General features: G+C 41.4%; 1 protein-coding gene across 6 annotated transcripts in view; it reads left to right on the top strand.

The window, feature by feature from the left end:
- Positions 1-21,376, top strand: part of LOC121603588 (nuclear pore complex protein Nup160 homolog) — a 31,318-nt gene that overhangs the window by 4,726 nt on the left and 5,216 nt on the right. For 2 of the 6 annotated variants that reach the window (XM_041932551.1, XM_041932550.1), the window contains exon 3: positions 13,768-14,066. The exons of 1 other annotated variant lie outside the window; for it this stretch is intronic. In XM_041932551.1, coding sequence (XP_041788485.1) covers positions 13,768-14,066 — 299 coding nt within the window. Of the gene's footprint in view, positions 1-8,722; positions 8,760-11,558; positions 11,613-13,767; positions 14,067-21,376 lie in introns of those variants that run through there. 3 more of the 6 variants (XM_041932553.1, XM_041932555.1, XM_041932554.1) reach the window with 3 other exon arrangements.

Consider the following 21,376-nt stretch of genomic DNA (forward strand, 5'->3'; position numbering starts at 1 on the left):
ACGTCGGACGGCTCTGAATGGATCAGGAAGGTTTCGGTAGGTTGAGTACGCCTGCGGATTGTTGCGGACGGCTTCAGATGGTTCCGGGTGATTCCGATGATTCTAACGGCTCCAGTCGCCGACAAGGGACTCGAAGCCCGGAGGTGGCCGAGCTTAGTGTAAAACCCTTCCGGGCCGTATTCAGTGGGTGAAGTCATTCGTCAAACGCTTGTGGTTTTAACTTCACCACTAGGTAGCAGTCCAGGATGATTTAAATGCAATGGCTACGATAAATAAAATCAGGGCCTATCTCGTGGCGCTTTCTTCAACTCGTATGACTTAAGAACATGTCCACCATGGGTTCAAGCCCCGAATAGACTAGTGGTACAGACAGGTCTTGACTGACAACGATGGCTGTGCCATATAAGAAGATGAAATATGTACTTCTTCTTCTACTGGACCTAACATCCTGCGTGAGCATGATTGCCTGTACAGTATTTCGAGACTTATTCTGTGCCACGCAGCCGGATATTCAAACCTTACTACGGGGGGATGTTGCAATAAGCTTCTCTTCAAAGCAGACGGTACATTTTAGATTTGAACTCATGACGGACATATTTTTAAAACGTATAGGTTGACGGCTGATCACGGAACCGCCGTTTGATTAACGATGAAATGAACAAAGAAAAATATTTCGTCTTACATAAAATTATTAAGCTTTGAATTTAAGTATCGTAGATTCTTGGTTGGCCGGTCTCGTAGTACAGTCGTCAACTCGTGCGACTTAACAACATGCCCGTCATGGGTTCAATCCCCAAATGGACCGTGCCGCCATACGTAGGACTGACTATCCTGCTATGGGGGGAAATCAATTAGTCACTGTTATTTATTTATTTGTTATTTATTAATTAAAATTCAACGGACCGCAAGTGGCCCACTTGAAGCGAATTCATTTTCATTCATTCATTATAACATAGTCACATTTCGGTCATTCATTTGTCACGCTTAGTCTTAAGTAACATAATTAACATGTAAAAGGTCGCACGACACGAATACTATTTAACAATGCGGTGCGCGACATGTCAGGTTGATGACGATCACAAATAACATTAAACTCACGGCACATACGAATAAACGGATCAGAGGAGCCAAAGCGAGTGCGGCGTTCCTCCACGTCAAGTAGCGATCTAGCACGGAGCGATCTCGGCGGGACATACATGTTGAGCCTCGAAAGAAGCGCGGGCGAGTCGATCCGATTGTCAAGAAGTCCCGCGACAAACAGCCTCTGAGCGTTGCAGTTCCGCTGCTTCAGTGTCTCGATGCCAAGCAAAGCACAGCGTCCCTCATAGTCAAGTTGGACACTCCACGAGCGCAAAGCGAACCGCGTGAATTTGCACTGGATCGACTCTAAACGAGCTAGGGGGCGAGCAGCTGTAGGCCACCATACTACTGAAGCGTATTCTAGCACTGGTCGCACCAAAGCGCAGTATAGCGTCTTGATGCAGACCGGGTCAGTGATGTCTCCTGCTATTTGTTTTAGTAAGCCGATCAATTGGTTACCCTTAGTGACAACGTGCTCTAGCTGGTCGTGGAAGCTCAACTTTTGGTCAAGGAGCACTCCTAGATCCGTGACACAGCTTTTGCGCCCAATGGTAGATCCATTTAACGCATAGTCATACACTAAGGGGCACCGCTTTCTCGCAAATGTAACGACAACACACTTCTCGACGCACAATTCAAGACCATTCAAAGAGCACCATGACTGGAAGGCACTTAGAGTGGCTTGAAGGCGGAGTTGGTCTGACCGGTCACGGATAGGCAGGAACAGCTTCACGTCGTCTGCATACAGTAGGTGGCTGTCAGGAGGGAGCAACCGTGTTACGTCATTCAGGAAAATGACAAACAGCAGCGGTCCAAGGTTACTCCCCTGCGGCACCCCCGAAGAAGCATCGATACAGCGCGACGTATGGGGTCCCATCTTCACGCAGTATGTGCGACCAGCAAGATAGGAACGCATCCAGGCCAGCAGCTGCACAGGCAGGCCAAGCGTTTCGAGCTTTGCGAGCAGCAAGGCGTGCGGAACGCTATCGAAGGCAGCCTTGATGTCCGTGTAGACTGCATCGATCTGCGAGCCGGCATCGATGGTCCTGTGGCAGAGCCTAACGAACTCAACCAGGTTGGTGGTGGTTGAACGCTGAGAGACAAATCCATGTTTAGCTGCGCTAATGTAGTTCGAGGCAGCTGCGAGGAGAGGTTCGTACACCAGGAGCTTCGAAGACCTTAGCGCAGGCACAAAGCGATGTAATGCCACGGTAATTACATGCATTTGATTTGTCCCCCTTTTTGTGCACTGGAACAAGCCACGAAGTTTTCCAGCAGGCAGGATAGATGCCCGAACGCAGCGAGTCGCGAAAAATCGAGGCCAGGATAGGCGCGATGGTGGTACCACAGCGCTTAAGCCGGGATCCCGTCAGGCCCTGGAGCAAACGAAGGTTTCAGCCTGTCAATCGCTTTCGAGATTGAATACTCATCGATGATCGGGAAGTTTGGGGCCATAGCATCCACCGGTACGTTTGATAATGCGTCGGCTATCTGCCTCTCATCAGTTACCGCTGGAAGGAAGGTGGCGGCAAAGCGCGAGGCAAAAATATCACATACAGCAGACGGATTGTTGCCGTTGCGCCCGTTGTAACTGACGGAGCTAGGAAAACCAGAGGATTTCCGACGATTGTTTGCGAAGTTCCACAGTACACGTGAATTGCCGCGGCAGCGCAAAACCGTACGCCGTACGTGCCCCAGGTAGCGGAACCTGTTATAGCGCCGATAGAGAGAGTGCGCAGTATTATAATTGCGCAATGCAGCGGGACACCTACGCAACAAATAATCGCGATACGCGGCAGCTTTAGCCGTTTTGAGCCTGCGCAGCGTTCTGTCACCCCAAGGGGGGCCTCGTTTAGGTCGTTTCACCGGCGTGCATTCATTCAGGGCTTGCAACATGAACCGCTCAAAATCTTTCACAGCGAGGTCAAGAGTGGCGTAACGGGAACAATCGAAGACATTCGCGAACGAGGCGATCATCGGCAGGAGCCTGTTAAAGTCCGTCCGCGCGTAGTCAAAGCGTGGTGTTAGCGCAGGAACGGCTGATTCCTCTCATGGTAGCGGGATGGCCAACTCAAGCGCAGGGTGATAGGTGTCAATTGCTAACAGCGGGGTGAGGCAAAGTTCTAGCGGAAGGCAAACAGAAGCAACAGCATTATTTACAAACACCAGGTCTAAGACGCGTCCGCTGGTGTTCAGATGACCATTGATCTGGAAAAGTCCGCTATGATGCATCTCGCCCATAAACAGAGCGGAGAGAGGCGATCGCGTACGTGGCTCATAATGCAGAAATGAGAAATCCGGATCATGCTGAGCGGCTGACCAGGAGACGAGAGGTTGGTTGAAGTCTCCTAACAGGAGTAAACCGTCTCCGGGATGCATAGTTGAGCATAATGAGCGAATGCAGTTTTCGATTTCACGGAGCGTGGCAGCATTTGCGGCAAGTCTAGGCGGGAGGTATGCAGCAATGATGAATAGTCGGGAATTGCCTAGTTGTATTACAACGCACACTAGCTCAAGCGATGGATGCACCGTTGTGTGTTCCCGTGACGTCAGAGACTGAGAGCACGCAATCAACACACCTCCACCGCGGGAACATGGACTGTTGTCAACACTACGATCGCATCGGTAGACTCGGAAGCTATCGTCAAACAGCAAAGCCGAAGGTAGACTAGGAACGAGCCAGGTTTCCGTAAGCACTATTACATCGAAATTGGATTCCAACACCGACAGGCGAAACTCATCGACCTTCGTGCGCAGTCCCCGCACGTTTTGATAGTAAACAGAGGCAGTGGAACGGGCAGTGCGAAGCGCATTAGCAGCAGGAACATAACAGGTAAGTGTTTGTGCAGACTTAACAGAGGTTCGTCTATTCGTGAAAGAAACGGTCAAGTGTGGTCTGTTGTAAGTTGGTGTTGGAAGTGCGGCGAATTAAAAGCGGGCCGTCAATGAGTGTTGAATTAGGACCATGAGTGGTGTCATTCAGCGTGTGTTCTCCCAATTGTGGTGATGTTAGTGTTTGAGCCTGTGAAGTTGATGCGTGTGCCGGTGAGTGATAGACAGTGGATGTTGGTGTGCGAGGCATCGAACGGCGATCGATGACAACAGGTGTGCGTGTGAGAGAACGGTGTTTGATGGTGATTGGTGACGATGAGTGTCCATGCTCTCGTTGACGGGATTGTTCAAATTCACGTACACCAATACCGACAGGCCAGGACGATGGGGCGAGTGCTGCGTCACGAAGGGCGGCCGGTACTCTCACTTTGAAAGAAAGCCAGTTTACGCTGTCAACACTGACTCCCTTCCTCAGCAAGCAGTATGCTAGGACGTCATCGGTGGCTAAACGGCGTTTCACAGAAGCGACCACTTGCTCCACGGTGACGGTAGTGGACAAGCGAGATAGTCGGATCCATATTCTGTCTGTGGCCGGCTGGGGAAACGCTGCTCGAAGCGGTGACGATAGCGAATCGGTTCCCATGAGTTCTTCCGGTAGCGTAGACGGGGGTGGGATGCCGACTGTAGTGTTAGTGTACGCGCTTGGCGATGACGCTGCATACATGTTATTTTGATGAATGTTTACGTTTTTGTTGACATCAGGGGACATAGAATCCTCGATGATACGCCGCCGCTTTCTACCCGCAACGGGCCGAGGATCGGTATTGCAAAGCTGAGGTATGGGTGCATTTTGTAGTAGAGTAAATCCACTGCGCACCTCGGCGATAATCGGTTCAATAAGCTTCCCCACAGCCGCAACAGTTGAGGTGAGAGCAGCTTGAAAACCGACCTGAGCCCCGATCTCTTTGACTGATCGGCAGCGCGGATTTTTCAGGATATTGGTGCACCCAGTGCAGCTCCAGTGCAGATCGATGTGAGTCAGGACCGCATCAATCAGCTCGGAAGGCAGCCTGCAACAACCGCGGTGAAAAGTAGCCTCACAGTACGCACAGCCGACGATACAGTCGGCAGCATCCAGTGGCACAGCACACGCGAAACCGATAGCCGCCATCGCGAAATTATGCGCGGTTTTGATCACACCACCGTTTACCCGGATTAAAAACGTTAATACACAGTCGTGGGTCAATGAAATAACACATTAACGCGCAACAGTAACAGGAAGCAGTTTGGTAGTCAATTGAACGAGTATTAACTGGGTACGTTAGAAAATACACTTACATATTTTTGGAAAAACGCGGAGCACAGCGATATGCGACCGAGCAGTTAGACGTCAGACGTCCAATTCCACTGAAAGCCAAACCCACAAGTGGTGCAGGCAGGCCTTGACCGACAACGGTTGTTGAGCCAAAGAAGAAGAAGAAGAGATTCTTGGTACACGCATGACATAACAACATGCCCCTCGTGGGTTCAAACCTAAAATGGACCGTTCCTCCTTAGCAAGGACTGATTTTACGGCTGCGTGATACTTAAAGCGAAAGCTTGTATTGTCCATCTTTATTTTTCCCACGTTTATTTTTCACTATTTTTTGTGTGTATTAGGATCGATTTTTCCAATATTTATAATAAACTCATATGAAATATTTTTCTGCTTTGTTTCAAATTCAATAAATATTCTACTTCATGATTATTACTCCAAATCACCGTATAACTCACGTAGAATGTGCACTCTGCACTGTTTATCAACTGCTTCGTAGCAGTTGATAATTATATCGATCGATATAGCCAATTTTTGCCGTTCGCGATACAAATTACCGACTTTTTTAACGACTGCTCGACTTTTTACCGACTATTGCTAAGGCAGCCATGACAATTGCTTCCACCGTTTTATCGGTCGACAAATTTGCCGCTTCGCGATACCAATCCGCCATGTTTGTTATTATATTGGTCGATATATTTATCGAATGGTGGTTAACGTCGTTGGCGATAGGTCCCAACCTCCTTTAATGTTTCAATTTTGGTATACGCCACTTCAATCTGTCGTTTCGGTGGGCAGTCGCCACTTTGGGATAGAAGGAAATGCAATACGTCAAAATGTTCAATGATTGATGGTTTGTTTTCCAATGTTGAACATTTGTCCCGGTGTGCTTAACCCTACCCTACCACTACCCTACCATTTGGCATTGCCAATTGTTCACACAGTTGTTGAAGGAACATACGTCTCTTTTTTATGGACGTGTTATACTGTGGATTATTTTCTTTGTACAATATGAATGCAGCATGCTACCTCTAACATATTGTTAAAAAAGCCAGTGGCCACCTATTGGTTTTTCTAATTGTGGTATATTCTGACAAATACTTGTCCATATTGTCGACACCGCCTTTCAATTTGTTGTAGTCGTCGATCATTTTAGCCTTAATCTTAGGTCCTGTTATTTCCATGTTCTACTGAGAAGAGGAAAAGAGGATAACGCACTTTTTTTGGTCGTATGAACAGGGTGGCACCTATCGCACCAAGTGCATTTTCAATTAATGGGATGTTTTGTATATTGTTCCCAACTTACCACAGGCCAGTAACATCACCCCAATGTGCAAGGACAACGTTTTTCGTTTTCTCACATATGGTACGCAGTATATGTAATATTCTTCTCATTCGCACTGGTGCAATACTTACGTTCACCGATATCGGTTATTGCACATTTCGGGTATGGTGTGCCTATTCGTTCCACCTTGTAGGGGAAAGCGGGGCAAAATGGGCATGTGGGGCAAAATGGGCATCCTCAATTTAAGCATTATTTCACTACAAAGATACTTTCCAATGCTTAAAATGTATTCATTAGAGTGTTCTATGAACACCATGTAAGTTTCATAACCATTGCATAACAAATAACCAATAAAAATGCAAAATAAGGTTTAGTAGCATATTGATGTAATTTTTGCCACTTAGAAAATAAGCTTAAACCAGTGTCACAGAGGTGCCTGAGAGTTTTACATGGTATATTTTTTTAAAGTCATGATATTTCTATACAATGTTTCTGAAGAAAGCAAGGCAATTGAATGCGTATTTTTACTAAAATAACAAAAAATACAAAAATGCTTCACGTGGGGCAAAAGGCAGATGCTTTTGACATACAGCGCTTGGTGCCTGTATATATTTGGCCTTCTAGAGGGTGCGATAAGGAGTCACAAACCCACCAAACTTTTATTCCGTATTTAGCAGGTTTAGACGGCATGTACTGCGTAAAACCTGTGTCTCCACGAAAGGCTAAGAGCTGCTCATCTACGGTGACATTTGTTCCAGGCACATAAAATGATTTTAAATTAGCGTTGAGCATTTGAAAAACATCAGATATGATAGCTGCTCCGTCGTCTTCCGCTGCTGTCGCGTCTGACCATTATCGAAACGGATAAACCGACTGATCGACCACAATCGCTGGATGCTCATTGAAGCCCGAAACATTGGATGGGAAGATGTTTTCCACAACTCTGTAACTGGCATGTAGTTTGAGTGCGAAACATCAGCTAAGAGAAGCAACCCAATGTATGCATCAAATTCTGAGCTTGTCAGAGGCTTCCAATCTCTTGAATGCACCCGATCACTTTCATTCGAATTTTGGAAGCATAGAATTGCTTTCCTATTCGTTTCTCTAATAATCAAATCACACATTTCTTCTGTCAGCAGTTGAATGTATGAACTATGCTTAATCCTTTTTTTTGTTGGACCTGTGTTTTTTTTTATCTGAGTATATTGTGTGCTAAGATTTTGTGCGTGTTTCCCGGACGCTCGCTGGACCAAACAGTGCCATTATTCTTCCGCAGTATACTCGTCCAGCCACTCGTCACAGAATGCTTGTCACCTGAATCTATTTGATTGTATTCTGGGACCTGTTGTTCTTCTGCGTCAGAATCATTCAGAGCCCCATTTACTAAACAAACATATTGGTACTCGCCAGTGGATGGATAAAGTAAAACTTCTTCGTCGCTTTCATCTTCGGCCATTTCCTTGCAGTCTCTGTTGATTATATATCTCTCTTTCCTCAAGGCTGAGATCAGCCAGTTCTTCAATTGAAAGCCAGTCACTACTTTCCATAATGGCTAATGAAATATAAATGTGATTCACAGTTTACAGAAATGCTGAAATGAAGAACAGAAATGCTCCTTTGGGTTCTTGCGGACAATGTGAATCAACAAAAAACGGGGCGTACTAAAGTTTCCGCGAAACTAAAAAGATTTGACAGAGAGCTTGACCGATCGTTTCTACTTCTCCTGTGATTTCTCATGTACATATCTCATTGAAAATTCATAAATTAAACTTCTTTTAAATTCAAAAAATACTGTGATATACCCATTTTTATACCCAACATAAAGGTTATACATCTTACATTAAACTTCGCGATTTCCTGGCTATTACAAATTTTAATAAATATCACGTCATAAAATAATTTCACACTTCGAACGATATAACCATAATATATAATAGCAAGAACTGAAATTTAATAACAAACATGCTAATTTGCACGAAAAATAATAAATTAGTTCCGTAACACCTGCAGTATTACAGATTTGTTACTAATACAAAAGTGAGTGATCATTAGTTTAAGGATAAAAAATAAGAAGAATTTTTAAAATTCTATCAAATGAACAAAGGCAAAGAATAATAATGTATACGCTTTCTCTTCAAATTTCATGCAAATCCTACAACTAGAACAGAAGTTTTTAAAGTTTTAGCATAAATTTTTTTCATTCCCTATAGGAAATGTATGGGATACCCGGGTATGTCGGTCGTAGAGGTAAGGCAACAAAAAGTATATCGAAGAAAAACATATTTCGAGTGTTTTGAATTTGTTTTGCACGAAAAATAAAAGAATAAAAAAATCTAAAGATACATGAAAATTTTTTGTCGCTGCGACTTCTCTGTAAAAAGTTATAAAAGATTTAAAATCTAAATCATACACGGGTATCCGGTTGTAGAATCAACAATTATACAACAACAATTATAAAATTCATTAAAAAAATTAAAACTATTGATAGTTTTGTTAATTTGATGATTTCTATACTGTATTCGTTGGGATGATTTAAAAAATATCCATCACTAAACATTTTGACGTATTGCATTTCCTTCTATCCCATAGTGGCGACTGACCACCAAAATGACAGACTGAAGTGGTGTATACCAAAATTAAAAAATAGTGTTACGATTTTGAATACAAAACTTTGGTTTTGATCTGGCTTTCCAGACTTGAAATCGCCCGTGCAGCCTTCAGAATTTGTTTAACGTGGTTGAAATCTTCATTTCCAACATTGAAGTGGCTTGGAAAACCCTGTATATGGGTTTGTTCGTGTTGGATGTCGTGTTCGATTGCTGCTATGGGTTCCAGTGTAATGAGTTCGGAAGATAGTTACGGTTGCCATGTAATGTGAAGATCGCACATACGGTACATCGATCAACGTCGCGGTTGGTCAGTGTTTCGCTGACATATATCGAGGTAGAATAATACTTTGTTCGAAGCTTTCGAACTTTGTTTGTTCTTTTCAACACCAGATCGTCCAGGCCATCATAGAAACCCAGAATTGGTTTCCTTTACTGGAAACGTTGGAGTTTAGAGGCCTAAGCTTGGGTAGGACTCATAACTCAACTTTTTAAATGAGAAGTCGACATATATTGGATGGGCATAGTCCCATCCTGACAGTCCGAACGAATCTGACTTGCCATGATCGGAGTTGGTTTTATTTATACTCAAAGGAACTTAAGGGTTTCGCACATTTGTTTCTGGGTTGTATGTTGGAATGTTATTGTTTTCTTTCAGCTAGTTACGTTTGTCTTTTGTTGATAAGAATGATGGTTCTTGTCACTAAGGCCCGCGTCTGTGCTCCATCAGATGCGATTGTCAGAATGATTTAACCATATCGGGTAAAAATCGATATTTTTTCACGTTAAATTGTTTCGAGCGCAGTTTTGCGTGTAATTGGACTACTAAATAATTTTATAAATAAAGCAAAATAAATGTAGAGAAAGTAATTTCGTAATTGCTGCAAAACAGGTGTGTGCGGGTTAGTATGCAATATGCTATAAAAAAGCGTAAAAATGCTTTGAACTGTTTTGAGCCCAACTGGAAATGATTTTACAGTTGTAATTTAACAATATAATCACTTCAGAACCTATAAATAATACGCATTATACGCATTACGCAACTGTTTGTTGATGTTTTTCTTTGTAAAATGTGTTGACACATCCATGCAGAACGCAGCGAACAGATACCAGCGTGCGTCACGCAATGCGTTAAGATACGCTGCGTCGGAACAAGTACCAAGCCCTAAGTGCCTGTGTGGGTTTAATGCATATACTGTTCCTGGTTTGTGTTATAATGCATAAACTGTTCCTGCTTATGTTGTACGTTTTGGTTAGTTCTGATAAGTGTGTCACAATTGTTTTCAAATGAACGGTGTGTCCTGAATTCTTCCGGGTGTGTATGGTGTTCCGTGAAAGTCCCTACGTTGTGATATTTTTTACTTTTTTAACACGAAATAATTTACGTTTGTTCTTTGTTGGAAATAAACCCAACTAACAAAATCGTCATGCTTTCTCATTCTACCCAATTGATCAGTCAACCAGAGAGAGGAGAGGATTGATCTATTCCCATCTTCTTTGCACCGCTAACCTTTGTGATCGTGTTGCGGTGATAGGTAGGTGGTCCCCGAGATACACAGTTAATGGGGACCGAAACGGCCGCAGAATAACGTGTATCTTGAATTTTCGTGTAAGGCTGTGCTTTGGCACCAATCGAACACAACATCCGACTCGAACAAACCCATATAATCATATGGAGGTGCACTGTCAGACACAAACAAACAAACAAGACAAACATGTCAAATCCCATACATGTTTCATGTTCGATGTCGTGTTCGATTGGTGCTAGAGCGCCGGGTAAGTGGAATCTCCTGATTTCCAACCAAAATATCCCTAATTTTCGTGTATATTTGCAAATGAAGATTGGTTTTAGCCACTTAAATAATTATTTGATATTATTCTGGCTGAATATAAAAAAAAACCTATCGAAATGGTTTTTATCGTTCGATCAAAAGGGAGATTATTTGGCAATTTACGATTGATGAGTGAAATCAGTACAATTTGCTCAAAGAATTGTCAACTTTAGAAAACCGCGAATCTCCAAATCCGCGTATAGGAAGCACCATGTATCTCGGGGACTACCTGTAACGTATATTTTCACCACAATTAAAAAAAAAAATTTCTGTATACAGTGGAGCGCCGTTTATCCGGGCTTCTCGGGACTTGACCTCGCCCGGATATGCGAATAACACGGATAATGAGTCAAATGATATGTTTTATCACAAATTCCTGATTATGTTTTGGAAAATATTCTTATTTTTTTATAAAAATCGAAAATGTTTTTTTTTTATAAAAATAACCCAGTTTTTATTAACTTCATGTTTTTCCAATGAGAATATTTGTAATTTGCCATGAATTATAGAGTTATTTGTCATGACAATGTGCTTTTATAACCGTTTTTTTCAAATATCCTCTTCATAACGCAATGTCACCTTTGTATTGAACTGTCATTTCTCAACAGCACGGATAAACGGGAAGCCGGATAAAAGGGAACCCGGATAGAAGGATGTGTGAGGTATACACTTATTCGAATTCTATATTTCTACAAAATGCAAAATCAATTCCCTTCTGGTTGATTTTTTTAATTCTTTAAGAAGGTTTTAAATTGCTATATGCAGTCTTAATTATATCTAAAAATTACTAAAAGTTATCACCTGAAGTAAACTTACAGGAAAATAAGTGATATTTTGACGAAAAACTGTGAAATCTGACTTAAGCGGAAGTTCGAGATAAGCGGTTTTTCGCGATCGTTATCGGTCCCGATTAACCGTGTATCTCGGAGACCGCCTGTATACAACAAAAATCCTGCTTTTTGTATGGAAGTTAGAATCAAATTAAGTATGGAAGTTAGAATCAATGCAATCAAATTAAGTTCAGTGTTACATCTGAAAATGTTGTACGTCTTAAAACCTATTATCATACCACCATAAGGTGTGTTAGATAGTTAGAAATTTGCAATTAAGTTCAGTTTAAACCTAACCTATCATCATACCTCCATAAGGGGTGTGCAAAATTTCGTTGAAAATGATCCAGCAGTTTCCGAGGTTGCTAGCAACGAACACCGTGACACGAAATTTATATATTAACTAACTGACCCGAGGTTGCTAGCAACGAACACCGTGACACGAAATTTATATATTAACTAACTGACCCGACAAACTGAGTTATTCCGAAAAAACTAAAATATTCCATTATTGCTCTTTTACTTGGGATATTTGTATCGTGCCCGTATCCCCTCAGGATCCGATCATCGAGTGTAAACCGCCAGCCACCTTACACCAAGTGTCAAAGTGCTGCATACAACACAACAACAATCCTGCTTTTTGTATGGGAGTAGACAATCATTATTAAATTAATTTTAGTGTAATATTTGGATGATTTTTATATCTTAAAACCTATTCTCATACCATCATAAGGTGTGTGCAAAGTTTCGTTGAAAATGATCCAGCCGTTTCGGAGGTTGCTCGCAACAAACACCGTGACACGAGATTTTTATATATATAGAAGATATATAGAGAAACTTAAATAATTTGAGCGACATCACTTCTCCTTGTGGCAAGCCATCTAATTACAGAATCTGTATTATCTTGTTGTAAAGAACGTGGTCAATTGTTCTATTTTTAAGGAACTCATTTACCCGCGGTATTATTTGGATTGGATGTTAGTCTATATCATTTTCTCAATGAGGATGTATGTTTTTATTTTGTTGTACGCTTTCTCCAAATCTAAGAAAGTTACTACACATTCCGTACCCAGTCGTTTCTGAAGAAGGATGAAATTTGTGAAAAAATGCAATGTTTTTTTTCTTCTCAAACCGAAACAAGTTTTGGGATACAGTTTCTCGATTCTATGTGTTAGTGTGTTTTATCGACAACAGCCGAGTTCTAGGTGTCTATTGTAGTGAGGTATATGTGATATTGGATATGGATATGTCATGGGATATGTTTCTTATGCCATTTTCGTCCCTACTACACAGAATATAATGTTTTACTGAGCTTTAGTAAAATTTTACTGGAGTGTTTTGTTTTCACTGGAGTGTAAAAAAATTTTTATTGAATCATTCAGTAGTGTTCGGTGCTCACCTAAATGACAGCTCGTTTACTGAAATCACAGTAAAGCCTTTTCTTATGTTACTGATTATTTATAAGTAATTAGCAGCGATTGAAAAGTGACGAAATATGTCGTTTAAATTGATTTTTTCAAGGAATCGATTCCGGCACCCAACTCTGAGACGGTCTTGGGAAGAATCTTACGTTCTTCCGCTAGTACACACGCTGCCTTAACGAATCATGTATTAATAAGAATACTTTTATTTTGGGTTGTAAGTATCCGCTAAATATTTTTCTATTTGTCTATTCGCGTCTATATATCATATAACGGCGACATACGGCAAGTAAGCTAGTGCGACTGTTGCTATCAAATACGCACACATTTATCGCACACATACACATATAATCGTATCAAGGGTGTTGTCGATTTTAATCTGTTAAATTTGGATGGGACTCAGGGTTTCGGTTTGTATGACTTCGGCTGAATTTGATTGGTTGTCTTTTTTATGCTTTATTTTGGATACGACCTTTCATGACTAGTTCGGTATGAGTGCAGTATCATTACTAGGCCCAATATGCTTTTAAGTAATATTAATAATTAAGTTTTTTTTTTTATTCCAGGCGAACATGCAGAGAAACCATTTTATTTAGTGAAATATGTTTGGACAGAAACGACATTTACTTTGAAATGAAAATAACTTTTGAAGGAAGTCCTGTTCTTGCGATACAATGCTGCAAAACTCCAAATACGTCATTTATCATGATAATCGTTACAACTGCTTTTGTTCATCGGATATCAGTTGAAATGCCTGCATCAATGGATCACCAGAAACGCTTTCTGAATGATTCTATTATTTTTCATTTAAATGAAAACAACATGTTGGATCCTCTAAATTGTTATAATTTTACTAATGATATAGGTGAGTATGTGTTTGTTGACATTAATTATCAATCAATTAATAATCAGGTAAAGAGTGTTTACACAACCTTCATTCGTCACAATCAATTACATTTTTTTTTATTTATCCTTGATTATCCTTGGTGGCCTGGTGGTGGAATAGCCCTTCTGAGTTAGCCATCAGAGAACCCGCGTGTCACTTTCCCCAAGTTTTAAAACGTAATTTTTAGTCTCAATCTAACAGTGCACAGTGGGCAGTTTCGAACAAATGTCGGGATACAATAATTGTTTTATGAAATTGGACAAGTATAATCATAGAAGAATACATTTTGTATGTAATTAGGATCCATACCACTTGGTGGCGTCGTATAAATGTGTGTGTGTGTGTGTGTGTGTGTGTGCGTGTGTGTGTGTGTGTGTGCGTGTGTGTGTGTGTGCGTGTGTGTGTGTGTGTGTGGTGTGTGTGTGTGTGTGCGTGTGTGTGTGTGTGTGCGTGTGTGTGTGGTGTGTGTGTGTGTGTGTGCGTGTGTGTGTGTGTGTGTGTGTGTGTGTGTGTGTGTGTGTGTGTGTGTGTGTGTGTGTGTGTGTGTGTGTGTGTGTGTGTGTGTGTGTGTGGTGTGTGTGTGTGTGTGTGTGTGTGTGTGGTGTGTGTGTGTGTGTGTGTGTGTGTGTTGTGTGTGTGTGTGTGTGTGTGTGTGTGTGTGTGGTGTGTGTGTGTGTGTGTGTGGTGTGTGTGTGTGTGTGTGTGTGTGTGTGTGTGTTGTGTGTGTGTGTGTGTGTGTGTGTGTGTGTGTGTGTGTGTTGTGTGTGTGTGTGGTGTGTGTGTGTGTGTGTTGTGTGTGTGTGTGTGTGTGTGTGTGTGTGTGTGTGTGTGTGTGTGTGTGTGTGTGTGTGTGTGTGTGTGTGTGTGGTGTGTGTGTGTGTGTGTGTGTGTGTGTGTGTGTGGTGTGTGTGTGTGTGTGTGTGTGTGTGTGTGTGTGTGTGTGTGTGTGTGTGTGTGTGTGTGTGTGTGTCATCCGACCAACGAATGATTCCCGTGGATTCTAACCAACGGGCCCATCAGGTACACCTTTTGACATAAAAATACGAACTTTTTTTTGACCGAAAGACATAGTTCTTGTCGCAATTATTTGGTAGCCCTCAAAAGAGCTGTTTAAGTGGTGGTCGGGAGGAGGTGTTGCAGTGTTCCACAGAGCGAATACACATTCTAATAGTCAATGTCGGCACTCGTAACTCAGTTGCGTGTTGCACCACGAATGAGTTTGTATAAGGCAAAAATCGGCGATTGCAACTTCAGTACGCCTCGTTCTTTTGTCAATGACACACCTAGCGCACGCATTGAGCCAAAAACAATACACACACAAGCGTGCGTTTACCAAATGATGATGTAATTATCCATTTCACACATCCAAACACCCCGGCATACTTAAAATATCTCTTTCTAAGCCAATTATGTCGAAAAAATTAATAAAAATAGAAAAATAAAATTTCATGTAATTATGCATTTCACACACACAACCACCTCGGCATCCTTCAAATTAGTGATGAGAATAGTTCCGAAAATCGAGGAACGGAACGAACCTGCCGATCTGGAGATAAAGAACGGAACGCGGAACGCAGGTTCAAGATGACCTACCATGGTTACGCTTTTTTCAGTTGCTCACTTTATATATGGATAACGTCAAAGTATTCTTTGAATATTTTGTATAATATTTTTTGTGCAGTAATCACACAGTTTCAATTAAAAAAAAGCTTAATAATAGTTTACTGAATGTGTAAAACTATTCGTCTACTAAAATATACCCGCTTAACTTAAGTAGCCCGCTATACAGTTCCTTTTTCATTAAAAGCTTAAGGAATTTTGTTTGTTTTTACTAAAATTAATCATTATTCCCTATTTATACTTCTAAATAAAGAAGTAAATCAGAAATTTGTTGCAACGCGTATGAAATTTTGATGCAAAATCAAAAAGCTTACAAGTTTAATCGGCTTTTTAAATTTCGTATGGATTAAATTACACTACACTGATTGAATTAATAGTTCTTAATAGAAGCAGATAGCATCGAATAACATTGGTTTATTTAAAATACATAGACTTTAGTTGTTTCCGTAGGGTTGACATTATACTGTACGGTGGACTACCGGTGTGAAAGTCCTTTAGGCACTTTAATTGTCCTAATAAGCTCTGTTTCACGGGGCGATAAACGGCGTTAAAGAAATTATTGCGGAAGGATAAACATGTCATGCACCCTCAATATTTAGTTGCACAAAGAAGATCTCTGGTAAAAATTCAAACGAGCTCATTGGAGATGTATGCGCAAAGAAGCAGCTTAGCACACAACACATAGCTATTCATTGACTACCACAATCCAGTCCAAATAACGCACCTATACTGATAACATCCATATCAATATATCCAGAAGAAACACATTTCTTTCATTGCGCTTACCGCTAGTGCAGGATTGTCTCTTTAAATTTTGGTGATTAACATCCCACCAATCACAAATCTCTATCCTTTTCTGGCTTCATGGCTCAGGTGTTGTACCGTTATCTCTTTGACTGAGAGAGTATGGCTTGCGCTGTTATCACTCACATAAACAGAATCTGTGTGTGTGTCCATACTAGTGATGCGCGTTGTATTCCGAACCTGCCAGGTGCGATCCGTTCCAGCATGCAAGCATCCGGACCGCGATCCCTATTTTCAATCCAAGCAGGTTCAAACTGAACCTGTTGCTCCCACCGTTAATTTTAGTAAAAACAAACAAAATTCCTTAAGCTTTTAATGAAAAAGGAACTGTATAGCGGGCTACTTAAGTTAAGCGGGTATATTTTAGTAGAAGAATAGTTTTACACATTCAGTAAACTATTATTAAGCTTTTTTTTAATTGAAACTGTGTGATTACTGCACAAAAAATATAATACAAAATATTCAAAGAATACTTTGAAGTTATCCATACATAAAGTGAGCAACTGAAAAAAGCGTAACCATGGTAGGTCATCTTGAACCTGCGTTCCGCGTTCCGTTCTTTATCTCCAGATCGGCAGGTTCGTTCCGTTCCTCGATTTTCGGAACTATTCTCATCACTACTGCAAATAGCCCGTACCAATTTGATCATTCAACGCACATTCATCCAAGTTCAGTTTCGTCAAGCTTTAGTGATCTTAAAAATTTGCTTGCCCTCCTGTAGCTTAGTGGAATTACAAATAGTAGAGGTACTCTCCGGTTTTGGATAAGTCCTAAGCAGCATGGCTTTATGACTGGACGTTCAACAAGTTCCAATCTTATGTCCTTCGTCTCCTCTATATTTAAATGCCTGAATAATTGTATTCAGGTTGACGCTGTCTACTTTGATCTAAAAGCAGCTTTTGATCGTGTTTCACAATCTCTACTTCTGGCCAAGCTTAACAAATTTGGATTCTCTTCTACTCTCTCATTGAATGGTTACAGTCTTACCTTTCAAACCGCTCATACCGTGTCATGTTAGGCAACGTGTTATGTGATAACCTTTCTTGTTCCTCTGGCATAACCCAAAGTAATGTCCTTTGTCCCCTTCTTTTCCTTTTGTTCATAAATGGTGTCTGTTAAATTTCCTCTTAGCAGACGATCTCGAAATCTTTCTTCCTCACATTTCAGCTTTTTATTGACTCTTTTTGCCGCTGGTGCTCATCCAACTTTTTAAATGTGTGTCCAGAAAAATGCTCTGTTGTGACCTTTTCTCGTGCTCGTAGTATATTGATACATAATTATTTTGCTATGGGTACGCAGTTAAATCGTGTTAATGTAGTTCGTTACCTTGGGGCACTGCTTGACGACAGACTAAAATTTTCTGTCCATATTGAAACGTCATTAGCAGAGTCAGCCAAATTCACGGCCTAACAATTCGCTCAACAGTTGACTTCAATGATCCTCGCTGTTTTAAAACTCTGTGTGTGGCTCTGGTTCGATTTATATTAGAATATGCCAGCATTATATGGAGTCCTTTAGTATTAGAGGTATTACTCGGCTTGAAAGAGTCACTAGAGTAGCTATTCGGTGCATAATGCCCTTATCTCCTCGATTCCCGTATGCAGTCCGCTGTCAACTTTTGGAAATTGACTCTTTAGAAAAAAGACGGCTAGATCCTTAACGCTATTGATGTTCCAGACCTCCCTTCTACCATTCATTTCTACGTTCCTTCTCGATCCCTCCGTCCTCGTCCTGTATTAGCCATCCCCACTCGTCGAAACTTGTACTGTCATAATGATCCCTTGCTAAACTGCCTCAGACAGCTTAATACTGATTACGATCACTTCGATTTTACATATTCTTTGCCTTCCTTCCACTCCCGTCTCCAAGTCTCCTCTCCTTCCACTTAAACCATTTCCTAAACAGCGCATTTTTTGTTAGGAATTACTCTTCATTAATTAAAGCTAGGCAGTGTTAGTTTCTAGGGCCAGTCTGGTAGTACAGTCGTCAACTCGTACGACGTAACATGCCCGTCATGGGCTCAAGTCCCGAATAGACCGTGCCCCCATACGTAGGACTAACTATCCTGCTATGGTAACAAAAAGTCACTGAAAGCCAAGCTCACTTCACTATTGGGTACTGGCAGGCCTTGAACGACAGTGGTTGTTGTGCCAAAGAAGAAGAAGAAGAAGAAGTGTTAGTTTCTAAGCTTTATCTTTAATATTTAAATAAATAAAAATAGAAACAATAAACAATTTTAAAAAATAATAAAAAAATATCACGTACAACATAAAACGAACAAAACAATCGATGGAATCATGAATTAAAAACTGCATTTGCCATTCGAAACATAGGCAGGAAAATATTTAACAAATCACGCACGATTGAACAGACAAAGAAGTAAAAAAATAACAGCCATTTTTATAAATTAAATAAAAAAATCTAAAATAAATCAATTTCAAGACATGTTTGATCGTATCAAGGAGCAGACAACAACCAAAGCATTAAGGTATATAGCCCAAATTATAAATAATACTAGTACCAATCCCAAAAAATCCCACATTATACATAATGATGAGGAAAAAGCTAAAGAATTCCTTAAACATTCTCCTTTTTTGGGTCAACAACCGTTGTCGATCAAGGCCTGCCCGCACCACTTGTGGGCTTGGTTTCAGTGACTTTTTGTTTTCCTCCCATAGCAGAATAGTCAGTCCAACGCAGTGCTGCAAAATGTCATCAGCATAACGAGATTTTCACCAACGAGAACAATGAACATATCCGTGGTAGCTTGATGATCATTGCTGATAGTTAATAAAAGTGCGTCATGAAAAGCCGAACGCGACATGCGAATTCTTGAGTCCAACGCGATACTCTGACAGACAAGCTTAGCCAGCTAGCAAAGCCGAAGGCCTTTGAATGGGAGCCATCGCGCTCATCAAGAATCACTTAGTCGCGCGCATAAAGCAAAATGTGCGCGATGCAAGGTGGAATGTATAATAAGGTGTAGTTATAGCGCTTTTGGCGATCCCCCCCCCCTCCCTGGGTTCCGATTTTGACAGATAGTTTTCCGCTTGTATATGTATTGATGGATTGTTTACGTTTTGCATGGTCAATATTTGGTGGAGATCAATTTGGGTGAATATTTTAGTTTATTAGAACACAGCCCGTGATTTAAAATGGAAATTTTCCTTCGAGAACTTGAAGCGTTCGCCAAACGCGGAAAACTAACTGTCAGTTTTCTTCGTCGATTCTTCTTCCACCTAGCTGTCAAAACGGGCTTATAACTTGACCTGATATCTTTACGGTCCTTGGCGCGATGGCAAAAAATCCAAAAGCACTTCGTATGACCCTCTTTCGTGTTTCTAGTTTTATTCTCTCTCGCATTGTCATCACTATCTCCCAGTTTATTCGGATTGAAATGAGAATTCACTCTCTTTATTTGGTTGCGGCAGCCTAGCTGCTTTACACTCTTTATTCTTTTCTTTTTGCAGTTCCAGTTCCACACATGTGTTCTCTCATACTTACATACACACACAAACGGTGGTTGGTAGCCTGGCGAGGTTTGGGGAACTGCTAGCGGTAGCAGCACATATCTGAAACTTGTAAAGTGCAATGCTTTAATTGGAATAAATGTCACATAGCACTAGACACTTAAAAAAGGACACTTACCGAAACAATTAAATGATAACAATTCGTCCTCCGATAAAGCAGAAAGAACATCGCGGATGGTGCAGTAGGGGAAAGTGTTTTACGCAGAAAAAATAGTTCACGTGTGTAACACACACTCTCACGTTCACGGTTCAGAGCTCACTGAAGTCGCTCTTTGGCTTGGATGGAAAAGAGCAAACACCCAGACGAGTGCGATGGAAGAAAATGACTTGTGTTCAACAGGGATGGGTAGAATCAAACACACGAAGTGTGCAGGAGAATTCTCTTCGTATGGCAAGAGAGAATTGACTAACACCCTGATGAGCGAGAACGCAACAAACGTTGTGGAATGTAGAAATGGGATAGGAATAGTGAGCGCAGACAGTTTTTGGACATGAGGGGGTTGAAATTGGGAGAAACAGGCTTCGGTTGCTACTTGGGTAGCTTAATGCCGGCGCAAGCACAATCATGATTTTTTCTGGCTGTGAACAGTACTGCCAAATGCCCCCGTTCAGTCACCAACACTCATGACTGAAACGAAGCTCAAATCAGATCACGTACACAACTGACATGATCAGTGACGAGACTCAAACAGTTCGAGAATCAATCATATGCTTGGTGACATTTTGACTAGCACCCAACTCTTGGTCACTCACTTGGTCACGACATTGTTGTCGGCGATAATCAGGACATTCTTGGAATATACTTGGCGTGTAGGCTCAAGCAACCGAATGAGCATGCTTTCTCCCTCTGCCTGCTTTGATTATCTGTCGGGTCAACCAGAGCGCGAGAACATGTTCATTATGTTCCTTTGAACCACTCGCAAGCACCGCATATCTCCATCGCGATGATCACCGACTGAAAATGTGGCGACCAAGCGACTGACCAAGACTTGGTTGTTGACTAAGACATAATGTCACCTAGCATGTGATGGTCACATCAACTGTTTGAGCCTCGCCTCTGATCATCACAGTAGAGTTCGTGACGTTGACGTGATTTAGTTTCAGCCGGAATTTGTCATGACTATGTCAGTGACATTTTGCAAAACTGTCCACAATAAAAAAAAGTCGTGACATAGTGACTGACCAAGCAATGGTCGCCAAAATGGCATGAAGCATGTATTGGTCACAACAACCGTTCTCAGTATCACCTCTGATTATCACAATTAAGTACGTGACGCTGATATGGATTTTGTTTCAGTCAGATTTTTTTATGACATTGACAGTGACATTTTGCAG

Source organism: Anopheles merus, chromosome 2R (assembly GCF_017562075.2).
Source record: "Anopheles merus strain MAF chromosome 2R, AmerM5.1, whole genome shotgun sequence".
Classification (NCBI taxonomy): Eukaryota; Metazoa; Arthropoda; class Insecta; order Diptera; family Culicidae; genus Anopheles; species Anopheles merus.